General features: G+C 36.9%; 1 protein-coding gene across 1 annotated transcript in view; it reads left to right on the top strand.

Moving 5' to 3' along the window:
- The window catches only part of LOC131678258 (serine-rich adhesin for platelets), a 39,215-nt gene that overhangs the window by 4,630 nt on the left and 14,140 nt on the right, over nucleotides 1-20,445 (top strand). The window contains 2 exon segments of the mRNA XM_058958272.1: nucleotides 8,957-9,231; nucleotides 12,427-13,956. Coding sequence (XP_058814255.1) covers nucleotides 8,957-9,231; nucleotides 12,427-13,956 — 1,805 coding nt within the window.

Genomic DNA, 20,445 nt, shown 5'->3' with positions numbered 1-20,445 from the left:
ACAATGAAGCTAAAACTACCAATCGAACAGGTCGATTTATTCTATGATCACTCACACCACTCATGCAAGATTCATCTTACGAATATCAAAGTGCCATCTTCGCCATATCTATATATACTACATTGCTTTCTCATGGGTGTGACCGTGATCCATTGTTCTAAGTAGGTGCGGTGCAATCTTTTTGCCAGTATGGGTAGACATTTAATTGTGAGGCTTTCACAATTTGAGTGATACATACTCAAAACTAAAAAAATCTACCCAAACTCGTAAAAGTGTACCTGCTCAAAAATATGGGTAACACCCATGAGAAAACTTTCATTGTCTTTTAAGCAGGTTGCTCATTGCTCTGGGTAAATGCCTGCCAATTTTAACCTCTGGGTAGAATTTGTAGTGCGTGAATGATAATGGGGAAAGAGGCAATATCGCCATGTGGGGCGAGTTGAGCACCCCCGTTTTCCAAGAATCTATGAACAATTTTCGATTTTTTTGTTTGCGCGAATGTTCCGTCAGTCATTATTAGATGATGTACCACTTCAATTGCGAAATAAAACAAATCTTAACTCAAGACAGCTACAAAAATCTGACGGAATGTCAAAAAACTAAAAATGTTATATGAAATATGAAATAAGTATTCATATGACGTTAATTGAAAAATGTATACATCTCCGGAATATTTAACCTATTTCAAATATAAACATAATTTAACAAGACTTTGTGGTTTCCACAAAAAATCTTCGAAAAAAGCGTGGGACAAAATGAGGACCATGCGAACCTCATATTATGCATTAAATGCATAATGCATTAAATTCCAAAAAGTTATTCATCAATGAATAATAATGTTTGCTCGAGAAAAGTATTCACAAAAATATTATTTAAAAAAGATGAAAATTTAAATCTAATAGAAAATGCTGTTAAACTGTAAGATGAATTTCGTAAGCGGAATATGGCACTAAATCATCGGAAAATATGATGAAAATCGGCTGGACTACTCGAAATCGATTTGATTAGGTTTTATAGAAGTATCTTAACTATTTGTGATGTGGTTTTAGAAGTCTTTCGGGAATAAATGCATATTTCATATCACCTGACATATAATTCTGATAAAAAGTATAATAATCACGGAATAACGTTGAAGTCTTCACGAGAAGAATAAACTAATCATGCTAAGTATTATAATTTCAGATTAAAGTTATGCAAAGTAACCAAAATCTATTAAACTAAGAAATCAGTACAGTAAACAATCGTTATAAACCAAATCACAATATCTGGCAATTCTGACAATACTTTCAAGCAACCCTTTAGTATTTCTGGTTTCCAATCCAAACGTGTGTTGATGTCAATTTTATCCAATCTTCAAAGACGATGATTTAAGGTTGCACAGAGAATGCGTAAAATTCGCAAACGAAAAAAGCAGTTTTTTTCCACACCGTATGTCAGATCTTCATAAAAATCAATCAGCGTATGTAGAATGTTGTTACTGTACTGCTGATTGATTTTTATGAAGATCTGACATCTGGAAAAATAACTGCTTGTTTCGTTTGCGAATTTTACGCATTCTCTGTGCAACCTTAAATATAAAGACACGCGGAAAGAAAAACCGTAAATTTGGCTACACGATTTACAGAGTCTGCTAGTTTGGCTACCAGGATTTTTGCGTAAAACAGCGAGTGACTTGTAGTTTAAATGAATGCGTGACGAATTCTTTTTATGGAATATTTCGCAAAATACTCAATCATGCAATTCGGAACGCATTGATTTACATTACTGAGCCTGTCTACATGTTCTACGTTGCGCTAGAGAGGATATATCGAGAATGCGCTTGATAAGCAATAGCAATATTGTTGTACAGTTCGCTGCTTTGCTGATGCCATTCGAAATTAATATTTATGATGAATGTCACGATATTAGGAAAAAACTAGTCTATAAGTTTATAATGTTCAGACTTTGCATCCACCAGCTATATAAAATGAGTGACTAAACAGTGGACCAATGACTTTGTAATTTTTAATGTGCTTGAATTTATTCGTATTTTATTTGTATCACGAACATTATTTAGTATGTATGTATATAAAGTTTACACTTTTCGTATGTAAACAAAATTTACACGCATGCCTTTTTATTTCAATATATTCCCCACGCTTTACTACCTACATCCGCCATATTTGTTCACATTTGCTCATTTGGAACCGTTGCTTTGGGTTCGATTGGAACTTCCGACTTCAGTCTTCGCGCATCTCTATAAGCATCATCGCTGCCTATCTTTAGCTGGTTCGAGATTGGTTTAACAAATAGGCAGAGCTGACGAGCAGGGATGCCACGTTGAATCCTGTGAATCAGTAAAAAAACTTTATCTGTGACGTCTAAAACAGAGAAAAAATCTGCGAACATCTGTGTGAAATTTTCAGAAAATCTTAAAATCTCGAAATTTTTCCAAAGATATGTAATTTTTTATCAAAATTTCAAAAATCTGTAATCTATGACTAAATTCTGTGACCATCAATTGTTAAAGAAGTCTGTGACATTACAGAAAAATCTGCAAATGGGGTAGCTCTGCCGACGGGTTCCTAGGCGATAACTAGTGCTCTATGGTGCGGGGCGACAATTTTTTGAAGTCTTTATTTAGTTATCGAATATCGATAGCAATAAAAATTACTGTCACTGAATAAATGAGCGTGCATTCAAAAATGGGTAGCAAATATCAAGATAGGTAATGCTTATATAGAGATGACCGAAACGAAAACTGAAACCAAAAGTTTTCATTTATCCCAAAACTACTGACCAGAAGAGGGAACTTTGAAAAATGTGGTAGAACTTCCGGATGCACCAAAATAGCTCAGGCTCGCGGGATTTTTCTCATTCTTGAAATATAACCAATGTCAGCGGCGATTAAAACTATTTAAGCAACGTCAGATTTTGGCAGTTATATCTTTGATAGATTTCTATAACTCTCGACAACTGGCAAAATTCTCTTTGAAAGGAAATTCTGGAAAAACTGTTACTGGATAAACATAGTTCATAGCAGAAAGAGAAAACTTTTTCATGCAATAAGGGATCATCCATAAATGACGTAGCATTATATGGGGGAGGGGGGAGTTTTGCATTTTGTGATGATGTGTGACGGCGGGGAGGGATAGGCGGTCGTGTCAGGCTACGTAGCTTTTTAAAGAGGAATAACTAAAATCGTTTTTTATTTTTTAACAAATTTTTACAGGGACAGGGGGGCAGAGTTACCGTCAAGCTACGTAATTATCAGGGGGTATTTAGAAGTTTGTGACGAAATGCTACGATGGGAGAGGGGGGTGTTAAAAATTACTCAAAAAATGCTGCGTCATTTATGAATGGTTATTTTATTCTTCTCGTTTTCATTTTTTTCTGAGAAGGTAATGATGGTAAACAACTTTCAGAAAGGGCTACATAAGGATCAATATTCGGGAAGGGGAATATGGAATGAAATAGGTTGAAAACGACTGTTCTAGTACATCGAAAAACTTGCACATAGACTCAGTAATGTAGATCAAGGCGATGCCGAGTTTCATGAGTGTGTATTTTACGAAATACTCCAAGAAAGGAATAATTTGAAAGTTGTAAGGAAATTTTTGCACGCGATTTTCTCCGTTTCACGTTTCTGTTAGATATGATGTAATGAAAAAACGCTCCAGAATTTGTCATCCTGGTTTCATCACATTTTTGACCGGATTTTGTCAGCCTTGTATGAAAATTGATAGTTTGATGGGCTCTAGCAGACGAATCAAGTTGATTTTGAGTAATCCTTTCTTGGGCATATTTTTCTTATCTCAGAGGTCCGAAATATGAAAAAATAAAATTTTTAATTTGTTTTAAATTTTGCACTGTCATACCCCCCTAAGAGAAATTTAAACTAAATAAGCAGCAAAGCTTGTGAGACTTTATCTAGGGACTAAAAATTATATTTAAAGAGCTTCGGGTTTATTGAAGAATCAAAGCAAAACGAAAACGTGTTGTGAGACACCTGTCTGTCAGACCTGCAATTACAAAAAGGATGATGGGTTAATTTTTATAAAGAAAGTGAATTTCTAAACGATATTCTTACAGGTAAATACAAATTATTTTGATATGGAATATAAAAGTGATAATAAGAAATTAATTTTACTTTATTGCGCAATTTGGTAAAGTTATAGTTCATGAAGTTTTGAAGTATTGCAAAACCTATTCTGAATTATAAAAGGTTATGTTATTTTCGTCATATTGCGACCATGAACGTCCTGCATTACGTCGGAGAATCCATCCGCCCAATAAAGGAGGGATATGCGGTTTTCGCAGCTTTTCTTACTTGCTATAATATCCGACGAAGTAAAATGAGCTGAACATATAATTTCGGCGCTTACCGGAGAAGTGCAAGAGCTGCTTTCATTTATGAAACACTGGATAGGGAATTTTGAAAAAGGTGGTAAAATTTCCGGATGCACCAAAATAGGCACGCGTGAACAACACATTTTTTCTTTTCTGAAAAATAACCAATGTCAGCGGTTATTAAAACAAAAAAATATTTATGAGCCGTCAGATTTTTGCAGTTATATCTTTGATAGATTTCTATAACTTATCTAACGTTTTACTTGCCGTTTTGGATTCCGTGTTGGAGATATTAGAGAAGGTTTCGTAAATACCAAAAAAATGCACCGTAGTTTGACGGATGTCAAATTTCCCATCATCATTTTTACATACTTGCCATCTGTGAGTCAATCACGCTTTGATTCGCCAATTAAAAAGAACGAAAAATATATGTCCCGATTTTGTCAATGTCCCCGTTTTATCAGCCTAAAATTCACCAAGGGGTTGGTAAAAACGGGTCTCTACTGTAATACTGACAGATAATCATGACAGTTATCTTCACTCTCCCTACATACATTCTGACTCAAACTACAAGTCAATCGATGTTTACTCAAAACTCCTGGTTGTCAAAACAAGCAGACACAATGTCTTAATAAAACGAGCAACCAAATTTATTTTTTCTCTTCGGGTGTCTTTATATGAAACATACCGTTAAATTTATCCAGTCCTAACCTCAATATTGAACCAGCTTTTGATTGGTCGCTTATCCAGTCAAAAGCGTTCATAGTATTTACAAAGGCGATGGAAAACAGTGCTTCTGCATATATTGTTAGAAGGAACATCAATGACGATAAAATTTAATTTTTAAATGCAGCTAATTTTGTGAATTTTCGATTGAGTTGCGCTCTTTTAGATACAAATATTTTCAGCAATTGTGATAAGCATCTTTTCACAATTGCAATTTATTTCAAACTTTACTTACACATTCTATGTATAAAATACTCAACGTAGGGAAGTTTTTGGGATAACTTTTCAAGTCACCCTAGAGCAATCGCGCTGTTGTACTTTGTACAACACTTTGGGATTTTTCGTTATCATTTAGTTGCAAAGACATTTATCAATGCCAAACCACTATGTATTCCTCAGAAATAATGTTTTAGACAACATACACTCATTTTTGTGCACTAATATACCTCAAGTGCAACAATACAATCTGGAATTGTTTGATGAAACCAGACCAATAGAACGCGCGATGTGGGAAGTTCGACTAAACAATATTCTGTTCAATATATCTTGTTCAGAAGATCAAGAGCTAGTCAGTGGTAGGTAAAATAGTTTGATATAAAATTCTGGCGCTAGATGACGCCAGTGGGCATGTTATTTTTTCAGCTTACTATATCTCAAGATCTAAATTTTTAGAAAGTCAGTATCTTCGACGAAGTTGCTAAGCAGATCAAAACCTATAAGGTGGTATAACCAGGGATGCCAACGGTACCGATAAACTACATTTTTTTCGGTATATTTACATTTGCACAAGCCGTACAGCCCGCTACAGCGACGCATCACTACAGCTCGTGCCAGAACGGTAGCAAGACCGAGTACATTTTCCCGTACAGCAGTAGAATACATTTTTGTTTTGCTGCTGTACTCCGACTGCTCGGAGTGTGGCGTAGTAAAGTTTGTTCTCTCGCTTTGTACACTTTTCTCTGCATAGTCAAAGGGAGAGGCCCGCACACGAAAGCGTTAATGCCGGTCATGGCGTAAACGAACCGCATTCATTGCCGTCGTTTGTGATTAAAAATATTGAATAGATTAAAAATATTAAAAAGTGTAAAATAAGGAGATAAGCTGTACCGCTCGCTTCTAGTGTCTGTACTGGGGGCAGAATTTTTTTTTGTCATGTTACGGATTGCCGTATAGCGATGGACGTCCTGCACTAGTGAACGACAGCAGCGTCGAAAGAGGAATGAGAATGTAGGCAGAAAAGGTAGGCATTTTGCATCCTTGGGTATAACGGCTGCTTCAGAAAACTACCGTTAGGCGGCACTAGTGAGCTTGTCAGTTGTTCAACCTAATGTCTCTCAATTTCCTGATTTTTTAGCAAGTAAGTGCATTCGGCAAAGTTGCTCATGAGATTAAAACCTTCGAGGTTGTAAATCGCTAGTGAACTTGAGCATGTAATTTTTTCGACCCACTGTATCTCAGTTTCCTGTCTCTTTGGAAGGTCGTTTTTCTTCGAATTAAAACCAAAAATGGTGAATATCACCAAGGGAAAGAATAAATCGATGATATTCCGAAAATAAGTTCACTAAATTGTCAGATGACGTTCCTCTAACTCAACTAAACTAATTTATTCATTTATAATTTTGGAATATGTACGCAAAGAAATTAAGATTTGGAAGTCGTAAAACTCATGTGAACCATTTCTATAACGCCAATCAACCACTCAGGATGGTAATCTGTAAAAGGGGCTACTTATAACATGCACAGAAATAATGACACAACCTTCCTAAGTATAGAAAAATGCTAAACAAGCACAATTGTTCAATTTCTTCAACGTGCTGATTTGATTCGAAAATAGTATAGCTCACTTGTGACATGAATTATACTATTATACTTCGCAATCTTGAGATTCAGAAATCATGAATATGCACTAGCGCTACCTAGTGGCAGAATCCCAAACTATTCAGTGATTCGCTTCGTAGGTATTTATTTCTTGTGCAACTATATCGAAGATACTGTTCTGCTAACAAATCAGGAATTCGAGATACAGTAGGCCAAAAATGGTATGGCCACCAGCGCCACGTAGTAGCAGAATATCAAAGTATTTCGCATATCACCTCGTAGGCTTTGATCACCAGAACAGCATTGCCGAAGACACATATCTGCTGAAAAATCAGACACTTTAGATACAGTATATTGTAAAAAAATTAATGCTCGCTAGCGCCGCCTGGCGGTAGAATTCCATCATGTTAATTCGCCCATCCGAAAGGCGATTGTCTACTGCCCAAATTTGCAGAAGAAAGTAGCGCTCCAAATGATACGGATCACGAAGTATTCTTAAGACTATCTGTGTTGTACAAAGTACAACGCGCGAGTGCTCGTGTTGCAAAATTTGGCGTGAGAGCCGGAGCAATTTGTATTTGAAATGAAACCTCCCTAATTGAAAAAATCTTTGTCGAAGACTGCAAATCAACAACATTTGTGAAAGTTGCATGGATCATTTCACTTATCAAGGTGAATCCAGATTTGTGTAACTATTTAGCCCATCCCACTAACAAAACCACCTTCCCGTGGCAACCGTGGAGATGCAGAGGTATGCACGGTCTCCATAACAACGGTTGTTGTACTAACATTCCCTCCCTTCTCCCGATGACTGTAAGGACGTGGCCTGCGCCGTTTTTGAAATCTTGAAACGTTCACATTGAGAATGGAAAGCAACTTCCAGGCTCCATTCCTTGATTCTCTGTGCAATTTCGCTTGTTCTGGCAAATCACGCAGTAGCAACTAGGAATTGCTAATTACCCATTTTCTTAATATGATTTTTACTCGGACAGTATCCGGTAAATCGTCGTGTCATGATGCATAGCTCTTTTTTGTTTAGTCTAAGCAACTCTAGGCTTTTTTTCTCGTTGGGTGAGATAAATTTCTTTAATTGACGTAGTCCAGATGTGGTATCCCAATTGTTCTTTATAACAGTGATTTCCCACTATTTGTTTTTAGATATTATGGTATAATTATAATTTGTCCCTATATTGCTGATGTTTTTAGGTAGGCAATTTTTTTTCTTCAGTGCAACACGCTAGGTCACATTCTAGTTTACTTTCCCCTTTTCCATGCTATAAAATGTCACAATTTTTCATACCATCTTCCACCTTAACGTGTGACATGATCCCTTATTGTTAGCTTACAAAAACACTTGTTCCTTTCAATGCTCTATCATATTCATTTTCATCTTTCTTATAGTTTTATATAGGATAGATGAGCCCTTATTCATCTAATTAGTCAGGAGGTCACACTATTTCGTTGATAACTCGGCTAACTGTCGATGGATTGCGCTTGATTAGATTTTCAACATATTGACTTCGTTCCTAAACAGTAATATAATGAAAAATCTGGCATGAAAATGGTTTTTAAAATACTCGCGTTTCAGCGAAGTGGAAAGTCGAGTACAACGTACCCTTATTAATCCTACCATTTAAACGAATGCTTTGGATACAGATAACAAACACTGCTCTAACGAATGCGTTCAAATGGGATGAATAGAGGTGCTAAGATGAGTTAGAGCACAGTTACCCTATATACTAGGATTTCAAAACAGTCATAGGACCTTACGTGGAAGCTTGATCCTCTAGTAAAATTTTTGTTTCTGTTCGAATAAAGAATAGCATATCTAGATAAAGATGTCAAATGGTACTAAGTATAAATGAGAGCCTCTTCTTATTAACGGAATACAAAGTAAACAAATGATTTGCATTTAGGATCTTTTGACGTGTTTGTTTGTCTAGTTATATGATCTGTAAGGTGTTACTCTAATCAAACACTAATGTGGTAATTACTAAGCTTTTCCATTGTCAAAACATATTGAGCGAAATTGAACGTACAACAAATGAATAACTACAACTTATTTTTATTTACTCTTTTTCAGTTTGATGGCAAAATTTTCTAAAAAACTAGTGTCCAAATGCATCTACATACAAATACTAAAATGCACGGAGACGGAACTGCTTGGACAATTCATGGCAGCTGGCGGTTGGTCGCTGGTTCATATGTGGCTGGCCGATGGCATCACGACAAAAAATTGGCCCTTAATTCAGGAATTGCTGGAATTGTTGCTGTGCTGTCCAGTTGATGTGGAACGGCTAAAGAGCAACACTGCTCCGAAGCTGGTTAAGTCACTTTCCAAGGATAGCAGTCATGAGGGTAAGTGCTTTTGAATATTTATCACGTACAGTGTGAGTCACAGTGAAAATTGTGCACCTTTCTATTTTATCCTAAAACTCTTAAATCTCTAACCCTCGCCAATCAACTAGAATGTCAGGCCAGGGCCGAATTGTTTCATACGATTTTTTTAAACAACTAACAAGACATAAGATATTAAAGTTATTAGTAAAATATAAAAGAAAATTTCTGTAATTGAGTGGACCAGTTTTCTGAATCAAAGATTAGTAAATTCGATGAATGTTGTGAAAATTGAACGTAAAAAATGAAAAATGACTAATTCCATATCAACATTAGAATAGGGCTAATAAGATTTGTAAACAAACTTTTGTTTTGCTGATTTCTCTTAATTTGTTATATTTTCAACCCAGAAGACATTTGAAATTGATTCTACTAAGGGTAAAGATGTTGATTCATGTGTATCTTTCATGAAATTCGGCTCGACAGCGGAGTAATGAGCGAAATAAGTTTGTTTATAAAAATCTCATTAGCCCTTTTGAAGAATTGATATTGAATTATTGAAATTGCGATAGACGAACGACAGCATAGACGACATCAGAGTCTTTCGATATTTATTGAAATAATGTTGGACAGTTTTATGATGACCCCTTAATAATCGAAAGAGAAAGTAAACACAGAGAGACTCTCATATGCGTTATGCCCTTTTCGCATGTTCATCCAGACTTATGCCAACCAATTGCCTGTGTCACTTGCTGTTATGCCTAACGAAGTTATGCTAAATGAACTTATCCCAAACCACGTGCTACCGTCATCAGAGACCTCCCAATAATTGATCATAACATGTACCCGTGCGCTTTGATTTCTTCATGCGCGAATCTTGTGAAACTTTCCGGCGTCGATTGTAATAAAGCTAAATTTGCGCTTCGACTTCATCTCATCAGAATCCGACCCTAACTTAGTGCCAGGACTAAGCTAGCATCGGATTGACGCTAACTTCAAAAACGAAAACACGTGTTTCAGAGCAAACCCCTAGTAAAGCATGATGTCCCGCATTAAGTGGCTTTCATTTGCCACTGCAAGTATCTTCTCATCGTAGGTCTAAATTTCATACGTAGGGGAAGGATGCAAATATTCGGTTCGTAGCCTGGTAATTCTCGTCGCTTTTTAGCACTCCATCAGTTCTTCTGTTGATTTTTCGGCACCAGGGATGCTAGATTTCAAATATGCTGCACAGATTTCACAGATTCTACAGTTTTCTGTTTTAATGCACAGATTTCCACAGCTTTCTGTCATAATGCACATACCAGCCCAAATTTCTCAGTTTTTACTTCGCGCTCAATTTTTGCCTCGGGCAAAAACTAAAGAAAATGGTCGCCAGTTCTTGTTTTGACACAAACCTGTGCGTTTTCCTTAACACAGATATAAGCTGATTTTCACATAGGCTGCGCATAAATTTCAAAAAATATTACCTGGCATCCCTGGTTAGCACTCCACCATCAGTTGCTTTGTTGTTTGTTGAACGCTTAGTTGTTAAATGCGGCTTCGTCTCGTTAACATGCTGCAAACTGTATTCAGGTTATACCTTTAGTTGGTGATTTTTGAAGTCGTCGAGTTTTTAGGGATCATAGTGTCAACATTCCTTCCTGATTGGGCTTCGAATTCGCTCAATACAGAAAGTAATTCTTGGTTTGAGTGATATTTCAACCAGGGCTTTGACAATCCGTAATCGACTGTTTTACCCTTGAGAGCTCCAAATCGTTACACTCCGGTTTCAAGACAAACCTTATTTGTAGTGACATATCTGAAGCACTCCACTTTTCTACATACGATAGGGTACAGTGACTATTTTCACCATATTAAGGAGGGTGCCTCACTAACTTATTGATTATTTGGCCTATAGTCGATCAATTTGCTTCTTAGTTAAGAATCATGATAATACCACAAACACTCTGAAAATGGTGAAATGTTCGTGTTTAAGTGGAATGAAAACTCGAGTTGAGTGCACCCATTGTTGCGAGCTACCATTTGACTCAATTCGTTGAACAAAGATGGCATATCGTCGCTGTTGTGCTATCTTATGACAAGCGCCATTTAGCACATTTCGAGAGAAACGATTTTTAAAGTTTGAGATTGAATATCTTGAAACTTATAAATGGTATAAACAATCCAAAGAAGACAATTCCATATTAAATTTGCAAAAGGGCGAATAAGATTTGTAAACAAACTTTTATTTTGATGATTTCTCTTAATTTACTATAATTTCAAAGCAGAAAACAACTGAAATTACTTCTACGAAGGGTAAAAATTTACAATAACGCATATTTTTCATGAAATTCCACTCTGCAGCAGACTAATGAGCGAAACAAGTTTGTTTACAAAAAACAGTTTCGCCCTTTTGACGAATTAATATTGAATTGATGCTTCTATCTGTTCTGCATTAATCTCTCAAATATTACGAAGATCGGTTGACTATGTTGCGAGTTTTTACTATGAATGTAAACAAAAGTCGCACTCACACGTGTCATAGGCGTGTATTGATGACAAAATTTGTATGACGTGTCATAATCGTGCATGGAAAATTTTCCATAGAAAAAAATCATCACTTTTTAACTTTTATTCATATCTTTGGGTTCATATGGTCTATAAACATTCGGTGAAATGCATTTTAAAGGAAATGAGTCAGGGAATCTAGAAAAAATAGTTATTCTTGATTACAGTGTTGCCAAATATATTTTATTTCCAGTTCAAAACTAAAACTGTGTTTTTCTCACAACTCGTATAATTTTCTTTCGAAAATGTTTATGCCATTGTGTTCCTCAGACATTTTCTCACATAAAACTGTCTAAAACTTCAATATAACTTGAGCCAATCCCTAGATATAGTGATTTGAAGCAAAAAACTCACAATTTCTTATCATGTTTCTAGCTATATCTAAGTAAGCAAGTAGAATTTCAAAATTCTGAAAACGCCACTTTGTAGAGATTTTTTAAACAAGTAATGTGGCATATCTAACTCAGTTTACCCCAAAATGGCGTTTGTCATAAGATAGCACAACAGCGACGATATGTTGTTCTAACCAGCGGTTTCAAATGGGTAGAGTGATAAGAGAAACATGGCGAATATAGGCTCATTACCATACATAGCATCACAAATTTAACTAGAGCACGGTTTCTTTTTCTACTAAAGATATTCCCTTTTCTCTTTTCCCTCAAACAGGAGTCCGGTTGCTGGCATCCAAACTAGTCGAACAATGGCTAAAGATAGCTCGCAACGACATTCGCTCCGGTTCACAAACCGGAGCGATCACCCAACAGCAGGACGAGAACGCTTCCTCATCAGCCATTACAGCGAAGGTAGGCGCGGAGAACGACGCAACATGTGCTCAGCAGGGCGTGGTTGAAGACGGTCACGAAGATGGAACTGAAAATGTCGTGGAAGAAGAAGTAATCCCGGAAACTCCCTCTGCTGAGTCGCTACAACCCGACGACAGTGTTGCAGAGGGTGATGCAGAAAATGACGATGAAAACGTCGAAGAAACCAAGAAAGCCTTCAACACTGCGGTGGCTGAAAGTAATGCTAAGAAAACTCCGTTGCTGTTCAAGATTACAATGAAAAATGGCAAACAAGTGCTTGCAAAGGTCGAGTCTCCTACTAAGAAAAGCGTTTCAGAAAATGCAGAGAGCAATGATGAAAGTTTGGACATGAACGAAGAAGCAGTCGACGATACTGATTCGATGGAAAAAGTGGGCGAAGACGTTTCATTAGAGGATAAAACGTCGACACTTGACGAAAAGGATTCCGTGGCAACTGTAGAGAACGACAAGATCAATTCAGAGAAAAAGGGAACTAATGAATCCGATAAGAAGGATCGGAGGAAAAGTGACGAGAAAGAACGCAGCAAAGATAAAGATAAAAGTTCGAAAGACAAAGATAAACATAAAGAAAAGGATAAGGATAGGAAGTCAAGTAGTAGTGGAAGCAGCAATAAGTCTTCTTCCAAATCATCATCTTCATCATCATCGTCGACGTCAAAGCACAACAGCAGCAGTAGTAGTAGTAGTGGCAGCAAAAGTAAATCTAGTTCAAGCTCAGGTAGCAAAAGCTCTGGTTCAAGTTCAAGCTCTCGTGACAAGGACAAAGATCGTCACAATAGTAGTAGTAGCAGTAACAGTAGCAGCAAACATCACCACAAGAGCTCATCATCATCATCATCTAAGTCATCCAGCAGCTCCAAAAGTGGAAGCTCCAGCGATAAGCATCGCGATCAAAAAGAAAAGTCGAGTCATTCAAGCAAAGATAAAGACAAGGATGGCCAGCTGAAAGTGTCATCACCTGCAACAGCCAAGCTACCCAAAATTCCCAGAAAGTCAAGGGAAGACGATGAGGAAAAAACGGACTCCTCAGCAAACCATAAAATGTCACCAGTCAGCGCTAAAAAGGCGTCGATTTCCATCGAGGTTCGCAACGCTGAAAATCGGCCGAAAACTGTAAAAACATACAACTCTCAATTCCGCTCCCACGGTCTTATCGAAGAAGCACCCCCACCACCATCCCGCAAAGGACTGAAGAAGCCAGCATCTGCATCCAGCCCATCGGCGGTAATCGGATCGACAGCTACGGGCACCGTGTCCACCAAACGATCCTCTCCGCCGCCATCGTCTAAGGATGCTCCCCCCGAGAAGAAAGCTCGAGAAGACCCGACTGAACGACCTGGAGCGATAAAGCTCATCCCGCCTAAAAGACAACGTAAGTATTCTCTGGATCACAACGCTACTTATTGGGATCTGCTAAGTTTCGTTACAGATGCTCAGCAAAGTTGGGATTGTGCATTCACAGCGGCAGCATTGGCAGCGTGATAGTATAGCTGGGTGTGTGCTTATTATGTGATTTATTGTGATCTTGTAGTTTTTATAGAGAATTTAGTCAAAGTTGTGAATTGTAAAGCAGTAGATCATTTGAAATCTGTCCCCATTTTCTGCTTGTCAAGTGATATTGGTAAGCAAAATAAGGAAGCAATTTTTTAAATGTGTTCACTGCTTTCCAATGAATGTAGCCAATGTGGCCAGAGCATTTCCTTTCTCCAGTTGACAATGGAACCAGTGAAATTCGAGGACAACGTGGGACATTTTCTGGATCCGACACGCCAGTTGGCGATCATGAGTAAGATTATTTCATGCTTGTTCTTTTATTATCACAAAACAAAACTGATCAAAGAACGCTCTTCCCTGGGTGAGTGCGTGCATCGAAAGTTCGCAAACAACGCGCCGATGGGAACCACGAAAAGGCAGATGGAGCGTTTGCTATTTTAGGTTTAAGTTCATTTCTTTTCTTCATTCTATATCTGTTCGTTGTCCCCATTTACACCCGATAACAATTCCTATTACAGGTTTCAGTGTACCTTGGCTATTTCTCGCACTTGTATACATTGTAACTTTTGTGTGGTGAAAATCATACGAAAGCCCCCAGAGACGAGAAAATGGCTGGCGAATAAAAATACAATTGTCAAGAGAGAGAAAAAATTCGAGCAATAAAAAGAAAATAACTGAACCCCCTGTGGAGTCCTGCAAATCCAAGGCCGAACTAGCAAAGAAGGGTGCTTTTATTGAATGGGATCTCATGCTTGCGCAAGACAAAAAAATACATACAAATACGCTTACCGTTATTCACTAGTCATACCATGTCTCAAATCTACCTGACTACTACAAAAATCTTCGTTTGCGAGGTTTAAGTTTATGTATGAGAAAATTTCAGTTGATTGAAACTTTTTCTGTTTTGCGGTGTTCTATAAACCAAATTTAATTGAAGTATTATTATCTCAATGGATTTCTCGCAAACGCATACTCAGTTACTTAGACGCTAATGTTTCATACTGATAGATGTGTGTAGTTAGAATTATGATTGATCGGAACAATGCGTTTATCTTGAGCAGAAATCAAGATCCCGTTGACGTTTGTTGTATCAACCGTGTGATTTAGTTCTAAATTATAAGAAATACATTTGATCCGAAAATGTGTCCTTGATTAGTCGCTTAGGTTAACCATTTTACAAAACCGATAAATATGTGTGAATATGCATGCATATTTTATGCGGTTACCCAAATTTATATCTGTTATGGGGTATAGATCTACTCTTAGCCCTATTGGATAGATGGCCATTTCGAACGAATATGCTATGAGATGACACTGGAGACCCTATTCGCCCAGTGACTAGAAGACAGTTCGACTAGCCAGTGGCCCTATGTTCGATCCCCCAACAGAATAGAATTCTTCATGTTAACAGATCGTTGCGTTAGCCCTACAACTCTTCTGGAAATGTGATGATCAAGTTCTGTTATGGGGTATGCTACCAAGGTGTTTCTTCCTTACAAATGGAACTCATCACTCTGAGTTAATCTAGTATAATAGGAAATAATTTATAAGGTTTCCTAGTCGCTGAATTCGAGCTTTTCTTCGAACAGGAGATCAAAACTTTCTAGTTAAGACTTCAGTGTACTTTGGTAGAGTGTGCATGAGAATTGAAATCTTGTTAGTATGTGTGTAAAAATGTACTTCGTTTAACACTAAACCTTTATTAAACTGCAAAAGAAAAAAAATTGTTGGAAAAAGTAACGATCTATCAGAATATTGCATTTGAAAAAATCGCTGTGATATTTCGCCACACTAATACACTGCTGGGGCACGCAATACAATTCGTCACTGTCGTGCTATCTTATGACAAACGCCATTTTATGGTAAAATAAGTTATGCAACATTACTAGTTTGAAAAATACAAAGTGGCGTTTTCAGAATGTTGAAATTCTGCTTAGTTACTGAAATACGAGAAACGTATTGAGAAATTGTAATCACTTTCTTGGGATTGGCTCAATTTATATTGAATTTTAAATGTTTTTCTGTGTAAAAATGTATGGAAAACACAGTGGCATAGTAATTTTCAAAATAAAAAGTACATGTATCGCGTGGAAAATACAGTTTTACTTCTGAACTGGAAATATTTCATATTTGGCAACACTGTAAACAAAGATGATTTTTCTAGATTCCCTGACTTATTTTCTTCAAAATATTTCCCACCGATTGTTTCTAGACCAAATTAAGCCGAAGATATGAATAAAAGGTAATAATTGATGCTTTATTTGTACAGAAAATTGCCATGCGCAATTATGACACGTTAACAATTAATTTAGCAAAAACTATCAATATAGTCAACCGATCTTCGTAATATTTGGAAGAATTATGCAAAATAGAAGCAACAATTGTCTTCTCTGATTTACTTTCTATCATATATAAGTTTAAATTTCTCAAACTTTAAAAATTGTTTTTTCTCGATATGTACTGAAGGACGCATGTCGTAAAATAGTACAACTGTGGTGAAAACTACAGTTATTTTCTAAAAGTAGTATTCAGTCGTCAGTTTTTTAGGAGCTTCTTTGCATTCGAATCACAAATATCAAATGAATAAGTGATTTTTTGGCAGTTTAAGTAAAGTTTAGTAGTGTTAAACAAAAATGAAGCTGTGAACAATTTTCTACACGCAAACTAAGCAGTAGTCTATTGTCACAGGGCACCCCTCCACACTAGACCTAATTCTTATAGAACCGGGCATGCAAACTAGTTCCCGTTAAGGTTGCACAGAGAAAGCGCAAAATTCGCAAACGAAAAAAGCAGTTTTTTTCCACACCGTATGTCAGATCTTCATAAAAATCAATCAGCAGTACTGTAACAACATTCTGCATACGCTGATTGATTTTTATGAAGATCTGACATACGGTGTGGAAAAAAACTGCTTTTTTCGTTTGCGAATTTTGCGCTTTCTCTGTGCAACCTTAAGGGTATGCTGTAGGCATAGGGTTTTTGTAAATCGATTGTCTTATATGAAGCCTATGTTGGCAAACAACGGCACAGTGTTCGATCAAAATTTTGTTTGCAGTAACGATTCCGCAACTCATAGTGTATATTACACTATTTTGCACATAGTTTCATGTATACTGTGCTACAAATTTTATATAAAATGCGCATTATTTTTAATGAAACTGCTGCATAGTTAGGGTAGATGATCCCTTCCTTATTAACCTTTTTAGTGTGTCGCCCTATGTCATTGATTGCTCTGTCCAAAATCAATGCATTGAGCTAAACATATTTTTTGGCTTTATTGCTAAGAAGTACAACCTTGCAAATGTGAAATACTTGTGTTTGAGTCAAGTAAAATCGAAATGGTTGGCTCTATTGTCATTTTATCCTTTGACTACACTGCCAATAATCGCAAGACACTCCCACGTTATACGAGATTCCCTATCTACAAGGGACTGACTTGAGATTATAGACAGTACATGCGTGACGCTTCTCTAACCAATGCAAAGCGAACGGAAGATGAATTAGGTTTTTCCAGTTACATTATTTTTAAAGATCCCGAAAATCGGCCGCTTGTAACTTCAAATCAGGATCAGATCAGGAAAATTTCTTAGTGTTAATAGAATTTAAGTAGAAATTTACAATTGTCCTGCACGGAATGAACCGACTGGGCAGTTCAGTTCGCTGAAAAGGAACCAAATTTCACGAAAGGGTTTTTGGTATCTAGTCTGGGATTTTCAAGGAATACTCGTTATTTATTGTAGTTTCGGTATTTCATTACTACAAATTTGTTGCACAGATTATCCAAGTAACAAGAACGATGATACCATTATACTTTAATGTATAAGTTGTATCAAAATGACGCATATAGTGAAAGTCAATGTAACCACATATACAGCAGCACTGAAACATTAACGTTAACGCCTGACATGCAGCGCCACAAAAAAGTAAAGTTTAACACCCACATTCTCGTACGGTTATCGCGACGCGCAGGCGCACCCTTCCGCTGGTTCGGCCTTCGATGAGGCATTTTTCATTTTCCTCTCTGCTGCATCCCTGAGAAAACGCTGCGAGGCCGGCCTACCTGTGCTGTATGTATTCTGAAGATGACACTAACCATGTGTAGGTATGGAGAGGCAACGACAGGGCTGGCGGATGAGTATTATGTGCTAATTGATCACCTGTTCAGTTCATAGCGTTATCGATAATTGACCCAAAAACTCGTTGAGTCATCACCCATAGGAGCTAGCGCGGGAAGATAAGATTGTTTAAATTCTTGGTTGTGATTTTAATTTATTAATCTAGTGTATCCTTGATCTAGAGTTGATTTGAGGATCTTTACAAAAAATATAGTGTTTTTTTAAGTACCCGAATCAATCGAAACTACTCCCAATTAAAATCTGTGAGGAATCGAAACGAAGTAGTTTCAGACATCGCCCAGAAACATTTGTGGAGATATTAAGATATATTAGCTTGCTTCTCTCTATTTTCAATTTATTATTGGTTTTACATGGAGACCACAGTATCGACTTTTTTGGAGAACCGAAGGAAGTATTTGGTTCCCGTTGACCACACGATTTTATGAACAAATACGGCACATTTTGTCACACCCATGTGCCAGTATGTTCATACATTTTTTAAAAAAATGTTTTAAGCTCGCGGTAATTCCACATGTAATTTTGGAGGGACAAAGCTGCTTCTAGGTTTGATATTTTCCCTACACGTGCTCGCACGGTGAGCGAAATTAAAAGCCAATCGATTTTTACACATGAACCAATATTTTTTTAATTTGTGTTACTCCAAACTCAGATATTGAGGTCTCGTTTTATGTACGTTTTTCTCACTGTTCAGTATTGTTTCGTTTAATATATTTGACGATATAATGAACAGTAGTATACAGTCGAAACCCGTTTTGTTAGCATCTTGGTTTATTTTAGGTTGACAAAATGGGAACAAAGACGAAATCGAGAAATATTTTTTTTCTTTTTATAATCCTATGCAACATTTAAAAATAAAATAGCATTTTATTTTTGCATATTTTCCATCTTAAAGATAAGAAAAATGTGGTGAAGAAATGATTAACTGGAATTTGATGTGGTTCGTCTGATAGAGCTCCTCAAATATATTTTCATGTGAGGCTGACAAAATCGAGGGCTTATAAAATCGGATCTTCTCTGTATATTTCATTGTTGGGTTTTAATCCCTTAAATGCTTGAATTTTTCTTTTTCTTTGGTACTCATTTTTCTGGATGGATGCGATCTATACCTCTTGTTGAGGCTTTATATCATAAAATCCGGTATGTTGCCAAATGGCAACAGTATGCATTCAAGGGATATATGTGGATGTGAGCAGAAAGAATGGTTTAACAGATTCGTATGAAGGAAATTAGGTCAGTGGAATTTGAGAGTAGCAATAGGATTGTTTCACAAGTACATATAGCTAAGCGGCCCAGGTTGCATTTTAGACTGCAGAGTGGTGCAATAGGCGATTGTACCATTCAGCCAATATCCCTGTACAACTCCTAATATGTGTCGGCAAGAATGGCAAACGCAAGTATCGATTTTTTCGCTTTGCCATCCCAACGCTAGTTTGACCTACTTTGCATCTTGTTTTTGCTTCATTTTTTACATGCGAAAGAAGATGGAGAGAACTAAAGTAAACATGCGATTGCCTTCTGCTTTGGCCTGTTTAGGGGTAAGAAGCTCTTCACATCAGCATACAAAATTGAACTCGTTTTTGTATCTGCTAATAATGCGCAACAACATTCGCCAATGTTTAATCTACTAGAGGAGCGCTAACATATCGCGGTTTAATTTAAAAAAAAGAGGCATATAAATTTGTTTTGTTAATTTATTCGGGTATCGACAATCTGTCGTTTCGAGCATGTTGAAAGCATCATTAAACATACGACAGGTTTAGGTTCTATCTAAGGAAAAGGTCGTAATGGATACATTTTTTTGAAACATCCAATATAGACTCCATTCGTTGATTCTCTGTGTAATAACGCTTGTTCTGATCAATCACGGAAGCAACTTCGAATTGTACGGCCATCGCGTTCATGCTTATGCTCAAAATGCAGTTTGCAATCCGAATTTAACCCATTCACCCAACAGCATAGTTTTTTTTTCGAAATTTTTACGTTAACATGAAAGTTGATCTAATTATGATGTTTTATACATAAAAAATCATTAAATGTTGCTTTGTACATTAGGTACATGGACCAGTACGACTATGTTGAAGCAAGCTATTTCGATACGATTACACATTGTATAGGAAACGGGTTTCAAAGAGCAAACGAACGCAAGGCATTCTCCATTCACTACGTCGTTCGTCCGTATTTTTGAAATTGCGTTAATGATGGTAGGATAATCTCGCGCTCTCCTAGTTTCG

This window comes from Topomyia yanbarensis, chromosome 2, assembly GCF_030247195.1.
Source record: "Topomyia yanbarensis strain Yona2022 chromosome 2, ASM3024719v1, whole genome shotgun sequence".
In the NCBI taxonomy this organism is placed as follows: domain Eukaryota; kingdom Metazoa; phylum Arthropoda; class Insecta; order Diptera; family Culicidae; genus Topomyia; species Topomyia yanbarensis.
The sequence above is the reverse complement of the archived record's forward strand: the minus strand, read 5'-3'. Positions and strand labels throughout refer to the sequence as shown.